At 43.6% G+C, this 20,759-nt stretch overlaps 1 protein-coding gene across 5 annotated transcripts in view; it reads left to right on the forward strand.

Moving 5' to 3' along the window:
* LOC118361527 (RNA-binding protein 33) overlaps window positions 1-20,392 on the forward strand; it is a 42,564-nt gene extending 22,172 nt beyond the window's left edge. For 2 of the 5 annotated variants that reach the window (XM_035741536.2, XM_035741537.2), the window contains exons 11-19: window positions 3,878-4,004; window positions 5,990-6,369; window positions 7,235-7,525; window positions 7,763-8,065; window positions 8,900-9,538; window positions 16,830-16,997; window positions 17,870-18,139; window positions 18,312-18,400; window positions 18,543-20,392. In XM_035741536.2, coding sequence (XP_035597429.1) covers window positions 3,878-4,004; window positions 5,990-6,369; window positions 7,235-7,525; window positions 7,763-8,065; window positions 8,900-9,538; window positions 16,830-16,997; window positions 17,870-18,139; window positions 18,312-18,400; window positions 18,543-18,591 — 2,316 coding nt within the window. In that variant the 3' untranslated portion in view covers window positions 18,592-20,392. The remainder of the gene's footprint in view (window positions 1-3,877; window positions 4,005-5,989; window positions 6,370-7,234; window positions 7,526-7,762; window positions 8,066-8,899; window positions 9,539-16,829; window positions 16,998-17,869; window positions 18,140-18,311; window positions 18,401-18,542) is intronic. The other 3 variants (XM_035741539.2, XM_035741538.2, XM_035741540.2) reach the window with 3 other exon arrangements.
* Window positions 20,393-20,759: the final 367 nt, after the last annotated feature.

The following is a 20,759-nucleotide window of genomic DNA, read 5'->3' on the forward strand; positions in this document are numbered from 1 at the left end:
TGTTTGTCAGCTTGTTCTCATGTTGTATTTTTGGTCTCCTCTCCTTCGTGCCTCTGTGCTGTGTGTACCTTCCCAATTTACACCATAGATCTGTATATAATTAAGAAATGTAAGTCACCGCCCTAACAATGGGAGTCGTTGTCTCAAAGGCCGGAAGGCAGGCGACAAGCTTTGGTCCAAAATAATCCCATAGAAATACATTGGTCTTATTTTGGACAGATTTTTAGCGAGACTGAAACCTCTCCCTTAGCCTCTTCCTCTATGGTTTACACACACACCAAGCCCCTCCCTCTGACTCTCATGCCAGCAAAGTTGAGATCACATCTTCCTCTCAGGCAAGCGGTTTCAACTCGCTATTTGCATTTGAGGTTTGGTCCAAAATAATCGGTAATATGGACACCATAACACATTCGGACTAAGTTAACCTTTCACCCTTTTCATGTCTCATCTACTCAAATTGCGCGCATAGCAGGCACTACTAAAACGAGAGTATCATTGAACATCGATTCTGGAAAATGAATGCTCAGTTTGTCGCATGTGGAATTGGTACGTTAGCAGCATTTTAGCCATAGACTCTTATACTAGCTGTCTAGTCTGTGTTTTGTAAATGTGCAATTAGCATCAACACAATCATATAAGGAATTGGCAACTCTTTGTCGTTCTGAGAAATAAGTTAGGCCACTTGATTTCAGCATCTGAACAAAGTGCACAGGCTAACAGGCTTTTAAAACAGTTGGAGATGGACAGAAGTGTGTGTTCATAACAATTCAACTGTTCAACCTTGTTAGCAAGCAAATAGATCCAAGTTGGCTAAACTTGAAATATAAAGATTAGCTGGCTAATCACTAGCACGTGGGCTTGAGAGGTTGTTGATGAGACCTGTGTTCATTTTCTATAGCCTAATACCTGCTACAAGAAGTCATTATTGGTAAATGCGCATTATGCATGGTTATATTTGGAACAAAAAAGGTCCTTTTCATAGATGGACTTGAAAGCAAGATCCAGTATTATTGCAACAAAAAAAAGCAAGTAACTATTTTCATGAAATATTGTAATTATTTATTAGTGGGTCTTATGGTTGTGGAATATGTATATTTAGCCTAGGTATAACTTCACAAGTCCTGAATTCATTCGATTATTGCTGACTGTTTGAAATGCAGTGTATTTAACCTTTCATTGTATATAACGCATATTTAGAGAACCTTTTTTTTAAATGAAATACAGTACTAGTCAAAAGTTTGGACACACCTACTCCTTCAAGGGTTTTTCTTTATTTTTACAATTTTCTACATTGTAGAATAACAGTGAAGAGATCAAAACTATGAAATAACACATGGAATCATGTAGTAACCCAAAAAGTGTTAAACAAATAAAAATATATTTTAGATTCTTCAAAGTAGCCACCCTTTGTCTTGATGACAGCTTTGCACACTCTTGGCATTCTCTCAACCAGCTTCATGAGGTAGTCACCTGGAAGCCATTTCAATGAACAGGTGTGCCTTGTTAAAAGTTCATTTGTGGAATTTCTTTCCTTCTTAATGTGTTTGAGCCAAACAGTTGTGTTGTGACAAGGTAGGGGTGGTAAGGACTGGGGGTCTCCGAGGAGAGGTTTGAGAACCACTGATGTAGAGAACAGGGTGTCAAGCTAATTGATGCCCAGGCATCAGGTGGCACTGGTGCTGACTGACACCTTCTCGGGAAGAGCGTTTTATATGGATTAATGCAAATCAGACATTGACAAATGGATGCATCCAATTGCATTTGGCGAAAGGTGTACTTATAAACCTTGTTAACAAATGAGCCAGGATCTCGCGTTTAGAGTCTGAGTACAATTTTGGTGTTTTTCAAACAACAATCGTCCTCGTCTCCTTTCCTGTCTGTGATTGTGGTGTACGTTGATAGCAGAGAGGCTCCAGTGTGTAGCAGAGCTGTTTTTCACAATTATCAGAGTTGGAGGTAGAGGCTGGGCTGATGCCTAGCATAGTGTTGGATTCCCCAGCTGTCATTCACATTTAGGCTGCTGTTGCCAGGGACACGATTTGAAATGCAGGTGACAAAACACCCAGCAACATCCATTTACCACTGGGCAGCAGATTATGGATGATTATCATACATTACCCCCCCAATATGTAATATCATTCTATAAAACATTTGGAAAATGTATTATGAAATATTAATCTGAGGTTCCAATTAAGAGCTAATTAGGGGCTATGGCGATAGAAACTGCTAGTCAAGAATACATTTTTAGGTTTGTAATTTGGCCCAAATGTACATTTCTTGAGTCTAGCATAAAATATTATCCAGCATATCAAGGGACTGTTGGTTAAAATATAATATATTTTGCCATTTGTTCCAAATGTGAATATGTTGTAATATCATCAGGTTAGATATTGAAAACATAAAAGTAGCCTAGGTTCCACATTGTCCAAGCTACAAAGATGACATTAAAAGGTGACATTGAAGTCACATCAGGGCAAATTTCTTTCTGATGGTGGAGGCACTTGTCTAACATATCTTTTAGTCTCATTGGTCAACAGTACCATTGTCCTTTACATGTGAAATTCCTCCATAAACAGTGGCAACAATGTGAAATTTGTACAAGACAATATGTCCAAAGAGGGACCGACCAAAACAAATGCCACTTCTAATCCTCTTCATTTCCATTTCTCAGTGAATGGTTTGACATATGACCCGGTCCATTGTATGACGTTTGTTTTAGCTAGCCCTCCTCTTTCCGAGAGGGATATCTGCAGCATCAGTTACACATTGAGCACCTCTCAGCCTGTTTATCAAGGATTAGCACTCAGTGCGGATGAGCCGCGTTATCAAATTCATACAAATTTCCAGAGGTATTATGTAGGCAACCGAGTCTCCATTGTGCAAACGGGACTGACCTTTGGAACAGAGTGATAATGTCCAAACTAACAATATGATCCGCTCCCTCTCGTCCTCTGCTTCGTTAAGCCCCGTTGATTAACTTTCTGTTAAGCAACTTTGGCGACTCTCTCTCCCTTCCAGCATTCAAAACGCTCCTCTATCCATTTCTAAATGCCGGCAGTCTACCGGCGAATCAAGGTGGATTAAGCCTAGATAGCATTTTAAGTAATTTACAAAGGAGCGAGGAGGATGGAGGCCTAAGCAACCCAGTTGTGGAATTGCCACGTTTTGAGTTGAAGGTTAATTTGTCAACAGAGACGGATGTTTAAGCGAATAAAAGAGAGACCGGCTATGGGTGGGGGAGGGGAGGGGGGGGTGGGGGTTGGGGATCTTATTCCGAGTAGGGATTATGGGATCGTTATCTGCTGCTTTTCCTTGAAGGTAGACTAGACAGAGCACTGTGGGGGGATTTTGTGCTGTGTGGAAAGCTGTTGTACATACACAATGGGTAGATGAAACAAAGAAATTAGCACTGATCTAACACAAGCCCAATATGCTCTGCCGTCCATGTTCCCGAAACGCGAGCAGGTCCCGTCAACAAAGTTCTATGCAGGCTTTAGTGCAGGTTTACCAGAGATCCATTGTGTTATACGATTGTTTACGATTTTTTTAGCCGTTTCTCAAATGAATGTTTTCCTGGCCAAGATGGCAGATTTTTTTGTCATGATGCTTAGGATGCCAATGAACACTAGTGAATTTAGAGGTTTACTCTCACTTATTCTCAATGGTATTTCTCACAAAATGGTGTAAACATTGATACATTTTTACCAAAGTCAACATTGTGCCTAATGAGAATCAATTCCGAGCACTCGCTCCCTTTGTAGTATAATATTGTTACCCGAAATGCACCCTTTTCATTAGTTTTAATTAGTTTGTGATTACTGTGGTTCCCAATGTGGAATTCAATGTATGAGTGTGTGTGCACCTCTCCCCCTCACAGGGATCAGGGGACTTCCAGCAGCAGCACATGCCTGGTAATTTTGGCCAGAGGCCCCCGCATCACATGGAGCCCTGGAGGAACCAGCCTCCCCCCGCCCCCCAGGACAGAGAGCCCTTCTTTATCGGGGGTAAGACCACAGCCTGCATCTCAAATGGCACCCTTTTTTCCTATTTAGTGCACTACTCTTGTCCCAAATTTCACCCTATTCCCTATATAGTGAATTACTTTTGACCAGGGCCCCTCGTCATAAGTAGTGCGCTATATAGGTAACAGGGTGCCATTTGGGATGCAAACCTCCTCACCAAGACACACACACCTAGCTCGCCCACCCACGCATCCTTCCCTGCCTTTAAGGGGTTAAATCGTCTCTCTTAGCATATCTAAGCCTTCTGGGCATTAACCCCTAGCAGTATACCTTCAGGGTACGCTGCGAGCGTAATTGCAGAGTTCCATTAACTAAATTCATGTTATACAGTGCCTTCAGAATGTATTCACATCCTTTGACTTTTTCCACATTTCGTTGTGTTACAAAGTGGGATTAAAATGAATTTAATTAGATTTTTTTTGTCAACGACCTACACAAAATACTCTAATGTAAAAGTGGAAGAAAAATTGGTACTTTTCTAAAAAAGTACTAATACTGTATATCTTGATTAGATGAATAAGCATTCAACCCCCTGAGTCAATACATGTTAGAATCAACTTTGGCAGCGATTACAGATGTGAGTACATTTTTTTATTTGTTCTTCAAGCTCTGTCAAATTGGTTGTTGATCATTGCTAGACAACCAATTTCAGGTATTGCCATAGAGTTATGTCAGATTTATGTCAGGAACAATCACTGTGGAGAGCAGACTGAACCAGGTTTTCCTCTGGGATTTTGCCTATGCTTAGCTCCATTCCGTTTCTTCTTTATCCTGAAAAACTGCCCAGTCCTTAACGATTACAAGCATACCCATAACATGATGCAGCCATCATTATGCTTGAAAATATGGAGTGTGGTAGTCAGTATTGTGTTGTATTGGATTTGCCCCAAACATAACACTTTGTATTCAGGACAAAAAGTGAATTACTTTGCCACATTTTTTGCAGAATTACTTTAGTGCCTTGTTGCAAACAGGATGCATGGTTTTGGACTATTTCTATTCGGTACAGGCTTCCTTCTTTTCACTGTCACTTAGGTTAATATTGTGGAGTAACTACAATGTTGTTGATCCATCCTAAGTGTTCTCCTATCACAGCCATTGTACTCTCTAACTGTTTTATAGTCACCATTGGCCCATTGGTGAATTCCCTGAGCAGTTTCCTTACTCTCCAGCAACTGAGTTAGGAAGGACACCTGTATCTCACCATCCTCAAAGGGATATTCAATGTCAGATTTTGTTCCCCATCTACCAATAGGTGCCCTTCTTTGTGAGGCATTGGAAAACCTCTCTGGTCTTTGTGGTTGAATCTATGTTTGAAATTCACTGCTTGACTGTGGGACCTAATTGTATGTGTGGGGTACAGATATGAGGCAGTCATTCAAAAAACATTTTAAACACCATTATTGCACACAGTCAGTCTTTGCAACTTATTGTGTGCAATCTTATTTAGGCTTGCCATTACAAAGGCGTTTAATACATATGGACTCAAGACACTTCAGCTTTTAATTTTTAATTCATTTGTAGAAATCCCGGAAATCATAATTCCACTTTGACATTATGGGGTATTCTGTGTAGGCCAGGTTCTCAATTTAATACATGTTCTATTCCGGCTATAACGCAACAACATGTGGAATAAGTCAAGGGGTGTGAATACTTTCTGAAGGCAACTGTATGTATGTGCACCGACATGCTTTCGAATGAGTCGGGGCTCCTAATATACAAGCGTATCACACATTTTCTAAATCACTGCTTATGTGGAATAAAATATTGGTGTTGTGTTATTTTCTGTTGATAGAGATGTAGGCCTATGTGTGCTGCTTCCCTCAGCCTTAGTCCATGCAGCCAAGACTCGAGGCAGTCGCTGTCTGATGTATTAAAAGTGAGTGGGAAATGTGGCGACGCAGCAAACAACTTGACGTCTCTGTTGTGGATTTTTCCTCCCTCCTACTTCCCCTCCTGTTCTATAGACCCAGGGCGGTTCCCTGGGCAACAGCAGCACATGTTCGAGCACCAGAACCCTGGCTTACTCATAAACAGTAACAACCATCAGATCCCCAGCCAGGGCCACATGACCTTCAACCAGTCAGGCCTAGGAGGGTTCAACCAGCCAGGCCAGGGTCCAGGGGGCCAGCTAGGGCTGTTCCAGAGAGAGCCCCCCAGACCCAACCTGCCTCCCCAGGGCCACCCCCAGGGCCACCAGGGCATGGCCAGCCTGACGGGGCTCGGTGGACCCCCCAACACCAGGCCCTTCATGGGCCACATTCAGCCCGGGTTTCAGCAGCAGCAGGTGCCCCCCGGGCCCTTCCCCCTGCAGCAGCTCCAGTTTGGGATGCAGGTACGGATGAGAGTAAGTGAATCTTCTACCAATGAATGTGTGTGGCGGTGGCCTGCGCTTTGCCTGTGCAAGGTGGAGTGGAATGATTCAGGGATTGGTCCACAACTGGGTATGTGTTGTCTATTGCTGAAGTATTTACTGGGCATAGATGGAAATCACTTCAGTTTATATTGTATACTATGGGTTTTTACAAGCTTCTTCACAATTAGTGATTATGGGGTTGCAGGTGGTTAGAGCTTTGGGCCAGTAACCGAAAGGTTGCGAGATCGAATCCCCGAGCTGACAAGGTAAAAATCTGTCGTTCTGCCCCTGAACAAGGCAGTTAACCCACTGTTCCTAGGCCGTCATTGTAAATAAGAATTTGTTCTTAACTGACAAGCCTAGTTAAATAAAGGTTCAATAAAGAAATAAAACAATTATACAATACCTGTTGGGATACATATCAAATGTGAAATATGGTCCTTATTCTAAATTCATGAATTTCGTACCATTTTTACTCAGTTATAAAAATATTGGAACAGCTTGTTGAATATTCCCTGTTTAGTGAAAAAGTCATTAAAACAGCTAATATTTCTCAGAGAGACCTTCCCATGCGGTATGAATGGTGAGGCGCAGACAAGAGTGCCCTCTAGTGTACGGCTCATTGTTCTACCTCTGTTGCCGCGGCTATATGAGGACACCGATTGGAGGTTAATCATATGCATGTAACCGTTTCTCCTTACAGAAGCTCCAATCGCCTGCATATGAGAACTTTAGAAGTGTGGCTGATTTATTTTTATTGTTTCAAGTTGTAAGTCAAAACAGTCAATTTTTTACCCTGTCTGTCAGAATCACTCATTCTGCCCGCTTTGTCCTTTTGCGTTGAAATTAAAACTAGGGCTTGATGCAGCACGGCCCTCCCCACTCGCACCTCCAGCATCACGACTTGCCTCTCTCCCATCAACAACAACAGCAGCACCACAGACAGGACCTGTCTCAGCCGCCCCCCCACCACCACTCACAGCACCAGCTCCACCCCAACGAGCAGCGGCAAGGCCCCATGATGCACCACGGCGGTGGGCAGGGCCAGCCCCTCTTTCACCAGATGCAGCAGCACGGCAGCCCCAGACAGACGCACCCTGGCGGACCCCACCCACAGCAACGGAACGCCCCCATCAGGCCCCGTATGGTGAGCAGCTACTATCGGTCGTAGGACTATTTGGATTCATGACACGTTCCAACTGATTTCGAAGGAATCAATGTGCTTTGCTTTCAATAAAAAAAACTATGTGCACAGAAGAAGAAAAATCACATTGGTTATATAGATATATCAAGCTGATGTCAGTTCGGAAGTGGCTAGTGATTTTAGAATATGATTGTGATCAAAACACTAACAAAATATAAATCCCCCCCCCCACTTCCACAGAACCCTCCTGCACTGAAAGTCCTTCCCCAGCGCAACAGCAACCTCCGCGAGCTCCCCGTGGCACCTGGCAACCAAAACATGAACAATGTCCGCCCCGCCTCGGCGCCCAACATCAGGCCCGTTGCCAGGGCAATGCAGGCGGGGGTGCGACCGAGCCTGAACGCTTGGCCGGTCCCCGGCGGTGGCAGAGGGAGAGCCCACCCTACTGCTGCCAACAAGGCTGCAGCACAGCTACTTGGACCACCTGAAAGAACGGTGGTTCGCAGGGATTCCACAGGCACTCAGCCAAACATAGCAGTACAGGTCAGTCCTGCACCACATGTTTGTTTCCCCGTTTTGGCCATGACCTCAACACCGTTTTGTTTAGACACTACTTTTGTGTGCGCCCCAAACGGCACCCTATTCCCTACATGGTGTAAATAGGGCTCTGGTCAAAAGTGGTGCACTATGTAGGGAATTGGGGTGCCATTTGGGACGCACAAAAAATTAGTGTCTAAATAAAACGGCGTTGAGGTCATTGCCAAAACGGGGAAACAAAGGCAAACGGCTTGGATTCTCATGTGTGACTCAGTATAGTTGAGAAAGTGGCTTCTTCAGTTTCACCAATCATTTTGTATTTTTTTACCATCACATTTAAGGCGTGGCGATAATTTGAGAATTTTGACACATTGTGCCTGTAAAATTCAGTAACCTGACATATTAAGCCGTGCTATGCCCGCCGTGTTCAGTTAGATGGGGCAGTGAATGCTATTCTGTTTATTAATGGCCCGATCATAAGGTTATAAATTAGTTGAGACTCGTTCACCGGGGAGTCCATTGGAAACGGGATCAATATCACAGTATATTTCTCTGGGGTATCGCTTCTCATTACTGCTGTGAATGTCACACCAATTTAGACGGTTCCAGTGGTAGTCACTACAGCTCTGTGACTGCACCCTATTCCCTATAGTGCACCCGCGCGAGTCGAAAGTAGTGCACTATAAAGGGAATAGGTTGAGGGGCACTGTGTGCCCATAGGACTTTGGTCAAAAGTAGTGCACTATATAGGGAATAGGGTGCCAGTGGGGATGCTACCCATGTTACTAGCTCATGGAGAGTGTGAGTGTGATGTTTCTCATAGTGTTTGGTTGGTTGCAGGATCCTGATGAGGACGAAGAGACGCGGCAGTACCGTCTGAAGATCGAGGAGCAGAAGCGACTCCGGGAGGAGATCCTGAAGAGGAAGGAGATGAGGAGGCAGATGCAAGCCGGCGTTCGCAAGAAGGAGCTTCTGGAGCGCATCAACGGCCAGGGTGACCCACCACAACAACAGCAGCAGAGGCAGTTTCCACCTAAACCCCAACAGCCCCAGCAAGGTTCTACAGCCTTCCCTCCTAACTGCACTCCACCGACGCCCCCCGCGCTCCGCCAGAACGTGAAGACCCGCCTGCAGATGACCAAGGGCCCGGGTCAGCAAGCCCCAGTGCCAGGCTGGCAGGGGGGCCAACAGGGGCATAACACGGGCCCCGGTTCCAACCCTACCCAGCAGGCCCAGCAACAAAATCAGCAGCAGAGGAGGAACGTTACCCAACTGAACCCTATCAGACCAGGGGGACCCACTGCCCTGGGGAACATGCCCATGCAGGGAGCCCTGATGGCAGGTCTGAGTCCAGGCCAGGCCCAGGCTCTGGGGCCAAAGTCAGGGGTGAAGAGAACTGTGATGCAGCGAGCCAATAGTGGAGACAGAGCGGGGCCACACATCCCACAGAAAGTTAGAGTTGTCAAGCTTCTAGGAGGGGTGAGTGTCTGGTTTGCTCATTTGTTTTTAGACTTGACAAATATAGGATTGCAAAATTCTCTGAGATTCATGGAATCAGAAGGGAAATCTGAAATCCTTAGCTCAGTTGGTAGAGCATGGCGCTTGTAACGCCAGGGTAGTGGGTTCGATCCCCGGGACCACCCATACGTAGAATGTATGCACACATGACTGTAAGTCGCTTTGGATAAAAGCGTCTGATAAATGGCATATATTATTATTATTATATTATATTATTATATTATATTATTATTATTATATTATTATATTATTATATTATATCTGGAAAACATGGACATTTGGAAAAATGTACTGGAATTTTACAACCTTAAACAAACGGTATCTTTATTGTTTGGTTAGTGCCTTTGTCCCTCCACCCTCCATCTTTGTTCCCTTGAATTCAACTCAAGAATTTCCAGATACTTTTAAATGTCACTCACTCCCTAGGAGGAACTCATTTTTTGTAACCTATTCGGAATGACATATCTCTGTCGGTTTCATTTTGGCAAAATGGATCCAAAGTGTCTGATTCCCTTTGTTTGAGTGGTGGTATTGAGGATTAGGTGCTTCCACACCAATCTTACCTTTTAAACAATGAAAGGCGCCAGTCAATAAACTGTCTGGCATTCATCTGACATTTATCGCATTTATTTGGTAGCGACACCAGTCCACTGCCCTCAAAGGTTGGTGTCTGTCCTTTTAAAGGCAAAAAGATAAAGACAAGGGAACTTGGAAGTGTAAAACAGAAAAGAGCGTTATAAGCCAACTGTGTGTCCCCGATTCAATCCCTCCTTTGTCAGCGTCAATCATTTTATTCTCATTTGATCAAGTCACTGCCGCCGCCTTAATTATGAATTCATCTCGTTTGTAAACTGGAAATGGCTTTGTGTTCAAACATTCATATTTGTTGTTGAGGCCTTTGTGAGATGTGATGGTATTTTGGAGTAAGCTGCGTTGCCGCCATCCCAGAGGATAAGGCTGTAAAGGCTGAATCGCAGGCTCTCTCTCTCTCTCTCTCTCTCTCTCTCTCTCTCTGCTGCCTTAGATTAAGATAACTGGGTGTCAGCCGCGTTAATAGAAACCTGTGCCGTGCTATCTGAAGTGCCGCATCTCAGAGGGAGAACGAGAGAGAGAGAGAGGGAGGGAGCCCATAGCTGTGCTGAAAAGCAGATTCTCCTGATGCTCTCTCTTCCATATTGTTCCGCTGTCATCGACGGCAGCCTGACGATGTTCTTTCCCTCGCTCTCTCCTTCTCTCTCCCTCCCTCTCGCGCTCTCCATCAGCCATCTCTCAGGTGTGTGAGCTATAGAAACGTCAACCGTCAACCCCCGACACGTGGCAATTAATCTTCCTTTAACAGGGCGGCTCTGCGCCATAATACCTGTGTGTAAAAAAAGAGTCACCACTTTTGAGGGATTTGGATTTGTATAGCTTAGGCAGTGCAGATAAGGGGGAAATTAAATTTTCATCAGACAGAACAGGGCCCTACAATGCAACACGCGGCACAAAAGCAAGTGGGGTGGGGAGTAGAGGGGGAGGGGTAAAGGGACAGGGAACATGTCACTCGGTTGTAATGCAGCTTAGCATCTGATGGGTGCAATCAGCAGCGGTAGATTTCTATAGGGGGATTAATCCATTTGCCGGGGGGCAAGAGACGGGTCAGTCATATATATCACTGCTGTCTTTCTCTCCACCGTTCTCTCCCTCCCCGGTATTGATCTGTCACATTTAGAATAAGAGAGGAGACGATTTAGAATAAGAGAGGAGACGAGAGACGACCTTTCAGCTGTGTCAGCCTGTGCGTGTTTGTGTGTCGTGTGTGTATAAGCATGGTAATCGTAGGCTGCACAGCCCCAGCTATCTGTAACTCTATTTAATAACGAGTGTGTCCATCCACCATTCCGTGTTGTATCCATTCACAGCATGAGGCCCACACTGCTCCACCTCAAAGCTAATGTCTTCATGGGTATTGTGAGGTGTGAACGGGGAAGCCAGACTCGCTTCAGACATTGCTTTGGCGGTCCATTTTGGAATCTGTGATCGGTCTGTGTTCTCTGCATCGCCAGGCACTTGTGTTGATTTCAAGGACTTAGGACTCCAGTCGGACAATACACTGTATAACTGTGTGTTAAAACCAAGAAATGTGTGGAAAGGCAATCGATCAGAGGGTATATGTCCGAAATGGCAACCTATTCCCTACAAAGTGTACAACTTCAGACCAGAGCCCCCTATGGGTAGTGCACTACAGTCAAAAGGAGTGCAGTGCCTTCACAAAGTATTCATACCACTTGACTTATTCCACATTTTGTTGTGTTTCAGCCTAAATTCAAAATGGATTATATATAATTGTTGTTCACCCATCTACACACAATACCCCATAATGACAAAGTAAAAACATTACATTTTAGAAAATGTATTGATATTGAAATACAGATTTATATAATTTACTGAAGTATTCACACCCCCAAGTCTATGCTTTATAGAAGCACCTTTGCCAGCGATAACAGCTGTGAGTCTATAGGTAAGTCTCTAAGAGCTTTCCACACTTGGATTGTGCAACATTTGCCCATTATTATTTTCAAAATTCTTCAAGCTCTCTCATTCGTTGTTGATCATTGCTAGACAACCATTTTCAGGTATTGCCATAGATTTTCAAGTAGTTTTAAGTCAAAGCCACTCAGGAACTTTCACTATCTTCTTGGTATGCAACTCCAGTGTAAGTGTGACCTTGTGTTTTAGGTTATTGTCCTGCTGAAAGGTAAATTCGTCTCCCAGTGTCTGGTGGAAAGCAGACTGAACCAGGTTTTCCTCTAGGATTTTGCCTATGCTTAACTCCATTCTGTCTTTTTTTTATCCTGAAAAACTCTTCAGTCCTTAAAGATTACAAGCATAACCATAACATGATGCAGCCATCCATATGCTTGAAAATATGGAGAGTGATACTCAGTACTTTTATTGGATTTGTCCCAAACATAACGCTTTGTTTTCAGGACAAAGCTTTACCACATTTTTTGCTGTATTACTTTTGTTGCAAACAGGATGCATGTTTTGGAACATTTTTATTTTATTCTGTACAGGCTTCTTTCTTTTCACACTGTCAATTAGGTCAGTATTATGGAGTAACTACAATGTTGTTGATCCATCCTCAGTTTCCTTCTATCACAGCCATTAAACTCTGTGACTGTTTTAAAGTCACCATTGGCCTCATGGTGAAATCCCTAAGTGGTTTCCTTCCTCTCCGGCAACTCTGTTAGGAAGGACCGCTGTATCTTTGTAGTGACATGGTGTATTGATACACTATACAAAGTGTAATAAATAACTTCACCATGCTCAAAGAGATATTCAATGTCTGCTTTTTATTTTTCCCATCTACCAATAGGTTCCCTTCTTAGCCAACCATAGCAAAACCTCCCTGGTCTACAGAGATGAGGTAGTCACAAAAAAATCATGTTGACCCTTGGCCTACAATTTCCGCGCCCCTACAGAAATCTAACATGATAACAAGACATTATTATCAAAATCTGTCTGTTTAAGCTAAAGATAACTGATTTTTTTTGTTGCCTGGGCTGCGTTTCAATCCACCGCATCTGCCGATATTGCATTTCCACATCTGCGGTGAAAGGTGGCAGAGCTAAGAGCGATGTTTGTCAGACCATGAGACATCCCGAAAATCGTTCTTCTTACAAAAACATCTAACGGTTTGGGCTGCAAACTATTATGACCACTCCTAAGACTTATCATAAGGTCCCTGGTACTCGTTTAAAAAATGAATGGAAGTATATATGGAGTTTAGTGCCTAAAATAAAGGGATAAATAAATAATTTCTTTGATCTCTCAGATATACAGTTGAAGTCGGAAGTTTACATACAATTTAGCCAAATACATTTAAACTCAGTGTTTTACAATTCCTGACATTTAATCCTAGTAAATATTCCCTGTTTTATGTCAGTTAGGATCACCACTTTATTTTAAGAATGTGAAATGTCAGAATAATACTAGAGAGAATTATTTATTTCAGCTTTTATTTCTTTCATCACATTCCCAGTGGGTCAGAAGTTTACATACACTAAATTAGTATTTGGTAGCATTGCCTTTAAATTGTTTAACTTGGGTCAAATGTTTCAGGTAGCCTTCCACAAGCTTCCCACAATAAGTTGGGTGAATTTTGGTTGACTTCCTGACTGATGTCTTGAGATGTTGCTTCAATATATCCACATCATTTTTCTACCTCATGATGCCATCTATTTTGTGAAGTGCACCAGTCCATCCTGCAGCAAAGCACCTCCACAACATGATGCTGCTACCAATGTGCTTGAATGTGCAAGCCTCTCTCTTTTTCCTCCAAACATAACAATGGTCATTATGGCCAAACAGTTCTGTTTTTGTTTCATCAGACCAGAGAACATTTTTCCAAAAAGTACGATCTTTGTCCCCATGTGCAGTTGCAAACCGTAGTCTGGCTTTTTTATGTCGGTTTCGGAGCAGTGGCTTCTTCCTTGCTGAGCGGTCTTTCAGGTTATGTTGATATAGGACTCGTTTTACGGTGGATATAGATACTTTTGTACCTGTTTCCTCCAGCATCTTCACAGGGTCCTTTGCTGTTGTTCTGTGATTGATTTGCACTTTTCGCACCAAAGTACGTTTATCTTTAGGAGACGGAACGCGTCTCCTTCCTGAGCGGTATGACGGCTGAGTGGTCCCATGGTGTTTATACTTGCGTACTATTGTTTGTGCAGATGAACGTGGTACCTTCAGGCGTTTGGAAATTGCTCCCAAGGATGAACCAGACTTGCGGAGGTCTCCAATATATTTTCTGAGGTCTTGGCTGATTTCTTTTGATTTTCTCATGATGTCAAGTAAAGAGGCACTGAGTTTGAAGGTAGGCCTTGAAATATATCAACAGGTACACCTCCAATTGACTCAAATGATGTCAATTAGCCTATCAGAAGCTTCTAAGGCCATGACATTATTTTCTGGAGTTTTCCAAGCTGTTTCAAGGCTCAGTCAACTTAGTGTATGTAAACTTCTGACCCACTGGCATTGTGATGCAGTGAAATAATCTGTCTGTAAACTATTGTTGAAAAAAATGACTTGTGTTGACTTAAATGACTTAAATGTAATGTATACAGTCTTGGCCAAAAGTTTTGAGAGTGACACAAATATTAATTTTCACAACGGTTGCTGCTTCAGTGTCTTTATATATTTTTGTCAGATGTTACTATGGAATACTGAAGTATAATTACAAGCATTTCATAAATGTCAAAGGCTTTTATTGACAATTACATTAAGTTGATGCAAAGAGTCAATATTTGCAGTGTTGACCCTTCTTTTTCAAGACCTCTGCAATCCGCCCTGGCATGCTGTCAGTTAACTTCTGGGCCACATCTTGACTGATGGCAGGCCATTCTTGCATAATCAATGCTTGGAGTTTGTCAGAATATGTAGGGTTTTGTTTGTCCACCCGCCTCTTGAGGATTGACCACAAGTTCTCAATGGGATTAAGGTCTGGGGAGTTTCCTGGCCATGGACCCAAAATATCAATGTTTTGTTCCCCGAGCCACTGAGTTATATCACTTTTGCCTTAATGGCAAGGTGCTCCATCATGCTGGAAAAGGCATTGTTCATCACCAAACTGTTCCTGGGTGGTTGGGAGAAGTTGCTCTCGGAGGATGTGTTGGTACCATTCTTTATTCATGGCTGTGTTCTTAGGCAAAATGGTGAGTGAGCCCACACCCTTGGCTGAGAAGCAATCCCACACATGAATGGTCTCAGGATGCTTTACTGTTGGCATGACACAGGACTGATGGTAGAGCTCACCTTGTCTTCTCCGGACAAGCTTTTTTCTGGATGCCCCAAACAATCAGAAAGGGGATTCATCAGAGAAAATGACTTTACCCCAGTCCTCAGCAGTCCAATCCCTGTACCTTTTGCAGAATATCAGTCAGAATATCCGTCTGTCCCTGATGTCTTCTTTGCTGCCCTTCTTGACACCAGGCCATCCTCCAAAAGTCTTTGCCTCACTGTGCGTGCAGATACACTCACACCTGCCTGCTGCCATTCCTGAGCACGCTCTGTATTGGTGGTGCCCCGATCCCGCAGCTGAATCAACTTTAGGAGACGGTCCTGGCACTTGCTGGACTTTCTTGGGCGCCCTGAAGCCTTCTTCACTTCTTCACAATTGAACCACTCTCCTTGAAGTTCTTGATGATCCGGTAAATGGTTGATTTAGGTACAATCTTACTGGCAGCAATATCCTTGCCTGTGAAGCCCTTTTTGTGCAAAGCAATGATGACGGCACGTGTTTCCTTGCAGGTAACCATGGTTGACAGAGGAAGAACAATGATTCCAATTACCACCCTCCTTTTGAAGCTTCCAGTCTGTTATTCAAACTCAATTAGCATGACAGAGTGATCTCCAGCCTTGTCCTCGTCAACACTCACACCTGTGTTAACGAGAGAATCACTGGTCCTTTTGTGGCAGGGCTGAAATTACATTACATTACATTTAAGTCATTTAGCAGACGCTCTTATCCAGAGCGACTTATAAATTATGCAGTGGAAATGTTTTGGGGGGGATTCAGTTCCTTTGCATGGCAAAGAGGGACTTTGCAATTAATTGTAATTCATCTGATCACTCTTCATAACATTCTGGAGTATATGCAAATTGACATCATACAAACTGAGGCAGCAGACTTTGTGAAAATGTATATTTGTGTCATTCTCAAAAATGTGGGCCACAACTGTACAAAGTAGATGTCCTAGGATACTGACAGACACTTCTTTTTGATATTATTTGGGACCATATGTTACTCCATGTATTGAATCTGTTATTCAATGCGTTTCTGTTGGCTAATAGCAGTAGTGCCAAATTCAATGTTTCATCCAATAATTTTTTAATATATTTTTTTGTTGATACACTATTATTGCACACCGAGTGTGTCCATGCAACTTATGTGACTTGTTAAGCACATTTTTACACCTGAACTTATTTAGGCTTGCCATAACAAAGTTGTTGAATACTTACTAACTCAAGACATTTTGGCTTTTAATTCTTTATTAATTTGTAAAAATGTCAAAGACATTATGAGGTATTGGGTGTAGGCCAGTGACAAATGTCAATTGAATCCATTTTAAATTCAGGCTGTAACAACAAAATGCGGGAAAAGGCAAGGGGTATGAATAATTTATGAACGCACTGTATATAGGGAATAGGGTGCAATTTGGGACACAGCCCTGCAATCTATTTATTTTTCCCTGTGCTGTGTGATCTCCAGGGAGCAGATGTGAGTGGTATCAGCGCCCCCATCCAGCAGCAGGCTACCAGGCCAGCCCCCCATCTCCGCCAGGGCCCAGTGAGAAAGATAACCTTGGCCAACCCCCCCGGAGGACAGCCCATACAGGGCCTGGTCACACAGGGGGACAGAGGGGGCCTGGGAAACAGGGTAGGTTGTTCTCCCTCCTCACACTTAGCCCCATTTCCACCACTACACAAAATACATAAAAATGTAACATTTCCCAAATGGCACCCTATTCCCAACATAGTGCATTACTTTTGACCAGAGCCATATGGGGTGCCATTTTGGACAGAACATGCGTTTCCTCTGATGAAATTATACAAAATTGTCTGATACTGTCATATTTGTTAAGGACGGGTGTTGTGTTTTGGGATAGGAGCGGTACCTAGGTCTTTCATCTTAAATATAAATGTAAGAAATCCTCTGAGCACATGGCTATTCTCGCTGTGTTTTTTATACCTCTGGCATTCCCCTGCCATTTAGTAGGTTTACCATTTTGGAGTAGCTCTAGTAATGTGCCAGGCTAGTATGCCAGGTATTGTAATGTTGACAAGCTGAGAGTCGGCGTGACACAGATGCTACACAGCGTCTCCTGGCATCTCTACACGCCTGTCAGTAGCCCGCCGTCTCGGCAGACACCCTCAGCTCGGCGACGCTGACCGGGGGAAGTCAGCCACCATGATGCCTGGCTGGTTCTCTTCTCTGTACTCTGGGGTCTCGCCCTCGATGCAGCAGATGCGCGCAGGCAGCAGTCGTCATGGCTTGACGTTGACGCCGTATGTAGAAATATGATGAGTCAATCGAGAAAAAGCAGCTCGGCAGCCTGGAGGTGTTTGGGGAAATAGAAGGGTGGAAAACCATCCGGTTGTTGAATTTTCACTCATGCTGAAAGACAGTAGACCCTGGTAGATGTGTCAGACATCTCGTCTCCACTCGTCTGGATACGGAATTAAAACATCAAAATGCTTGCATAAGAGGTTCAAGCCGCCCCCCTTTGCTTTCCTCCCTGCCTGGTACAGGTGGTTGTCCCTGGGCGTGGCAGAGCCAGAGGAGCAGCGGGGGCCGGAGGAGCGGGTCAGCTGGGGTGTGGGCGTGGCAGAGCCAGAGGGGCAGCGGTGGCAGGAGGAGCGGGTCAGCTGGGGTGTGGGCGCCTGATGCCCACCAGACAGAATCAGCGAGGGGCGGGGACGGGGGACAGCCAGGCCTGCACTGTGTCCATAGACGGCCTGTCTACATCCACCACGGATACGCAGCTCCAAAACCTGCTCAACTCCATCGGCCCCATCCAGGTATGCCCCCCCCCCCATGTCTGTGTCCCAAACAACACACCCTTTTCTCCACGTCTAGTGTGTTACTTTCAACCAGGGCCCAATATGGATGAGAGAAGCTTGAGATGAGAGTAGCAGCAGCTGCCCTGTTCTAAACGCATGCTCTTCCCTTCTTCTGCTTATTTGGCTGCAGATGTTCAAAATGCTGCCCCATCAGAGGAAAGCTATTGCCAAATTTCACAATCCCCAACATGCCCTGAGTTTCCAAGTCAGCTTCAACAGGTAAATAAACCACTTTGTTTCACTCTCCCTTTTTTAAAACCCACAAATCCTAATGAGGTCATCTCTCTAAAAATAGGGCCTACACCTAACGCCAAATTAGAAAGCTTACTCAACGAGACATCCTCCTTTTGTAACCATACAGGCATATGATAGATTTGTCGCACATTGACGTGTCACTGATTGACGGCTGAAGCGAGCGGTAGAGGGAGGCGGCGAGCGCCCGGTGCGGGGACGTCGAGTCAGATGCTTATTCAACCATGAGGCCCCCGTGTACAGCTCCTTCAGCTCAATGTAACCACGTCCCTATGGAACACTAACCTACACCGTACCCTCATCCTCCTCACAACAAGCACCCCCAACCGCCTCGCCTGCAGACTGTCTACTGTGGAAATCCTCAGCACAAAGCAGCATGTTTTTTTTCTCATAGTTGAATTGCTGTCAAGGGGGGGAGGTTCAATGCCAGTTTCATGTGACAATATGTTCATGGTCGCCGAGCTGGTGACGTTCAAACTGTGACAGAAGAAATGTGAGATATGAGAAAAGGTTTGAGTAAAAGGTTTGTGCATCGGGCACTAACGACAACAAGAGGTAGTGGTTGACACTGGGTAATGGTTGCTCCCATCCTCGGCTCAGTTGTGAACACCATCGATATCAACTGTTTGAGAGAAGAGTTTTGGAGATCTGTCTGTGCATAGGCTATTGTTTTACGCTGTACCTCAAGATTTTGCTCATTTTCTGAACAGGTGTTTTGGATTCGAGGAAAGCTACTTGAACAAAGCAGGTGTAGAAGAGGAGCGAGGCTTGCCACTACATCATTTTCCTTCTGGCAGTGCCATTTTCCTCCTATAGATGGCAGCATTTGATAATGATTGTGTACACTATGGGGTGGCTTTTTGGGTAGACCCCTTCCTCAAGCGGCGTTTAGTTTCTGGGTAAATGGCACTGCCTAGTGGAGAACATGTAGGAACGTGTTAAAGCCATTAATAGAAATTCTGGTCAAATGCAGTTTGGGGGTATGATGATGGGGATGATTCAAACGTACACATGCACCAGGTAATGGTTCCAAGGTTGTTCGAATAGGATCTAGATTGACTGGCCATACAAAATATAGTAAGATCTTGTTCCTAACATTAAGACTGGATAACGTGGATAATAGTGTCTATACGTTAGGTTTTCTTCTGCACTTTAAAGTTAAATGACGTTCACTGGTAAAGACTGGTTTCATTTTCCTTCTCACTCTGAAGAGTCCATTTTGGCCGGTAACGTTACTTGATCATTGAGATTTTTATTTAGTCTTTTAATTGGTTAAACACGAATAGGCCCGCCTACATTGGTGCGATCTCAAAATGGGTTTTAGACATTATTTTACTTTTCTGATGCATTTTTTTTAGCATATTCTGATTTCATTGGTACATCTCACGTTTAGTGGGTGTGCTCCAGAATAAATTATCGTTACAAGTTCTGTTTTAAAGATTTTCGATTGGGATAATGGTCCTTTGGGATAATGATTGAAATGCTGAGTATGGCCGGTAGGCTATAAAACTATGCCGACAATATCTTTCACAGATTAATTGGAAAAATAAAGACCTTATGAAGCTTCCCGATTTTTGCAGGGTACAATATTTGACATTGTAGCAGATTTGTTTGAGTTGCTATAAATTCATATTTATCTGTGTTGGATCACTGATACAATGAATGTTGTTGGCCGATTTATATTCTGAAAACTATTGATATGGCTCATTTAGGAACAGTTGGAAGCCTGGTTTGGTCTGGTTTGCATGACTTTCTGACTAGCTGATATTCATATAGAGCTTTAATTTAATAGTAAACTTCACTTTTGATTTAATGGTAAAACAAGGATACTGGTTTGTTGTTTTTGTTTTTGGCCAGAATTAAAAATGCAGTAGCAGTCTTGACAATCTCATTGTAGTTTTAGCATTCTGATAAGAACACCAAGCCGCAAAAGGAAAGAGGACGTTTGAGTTTTTTTTTTTTCACATACATGCATGCATACATAACGCACACACAGGTCTTTTGATGTCATGAGGATGTTCCCTTCCTTCAGTAGTTAATTTGATTTGGTATTGATCCATTTCAGGTTTACGGAAACCTGGTATCTGGTGCAACAAAGTCCAATTTACTTCTGAAGACAACGTAACGTATACATACTCCAGTGTTGCTGGAGGTGTAGTGAAGTTTTTATTTAGAAAATATTGTTGACATTTCCTTGCTTCCGAAAGTGGCAAACCTCGAGTAATAAGAAATGAGAATAGAACAGTCGCAGTGTAATTGCGTTATTTTGTATGTTTTCGTTCAAGTCGTTCAGAGCAATACATTTTCTGCTTCGGAAAGGTGTGGG

This window comes from Oncorhynchus keta, chromosome 28, assembly GCF_023373465.1.
Source record: "Oncorhynchus keta strain PuntledgeMale-10-30-2019 chromosome 28, Oket_V2, whole genome shotgun sequence".
Taxonomy (NCBI): domain Eukaryota; kingdom Metazoa; phylum Chordata; class Actinopteri; order Salmoniformes; family Salmonidae; genus Oncorhynchus; species Oncorhynchus keta.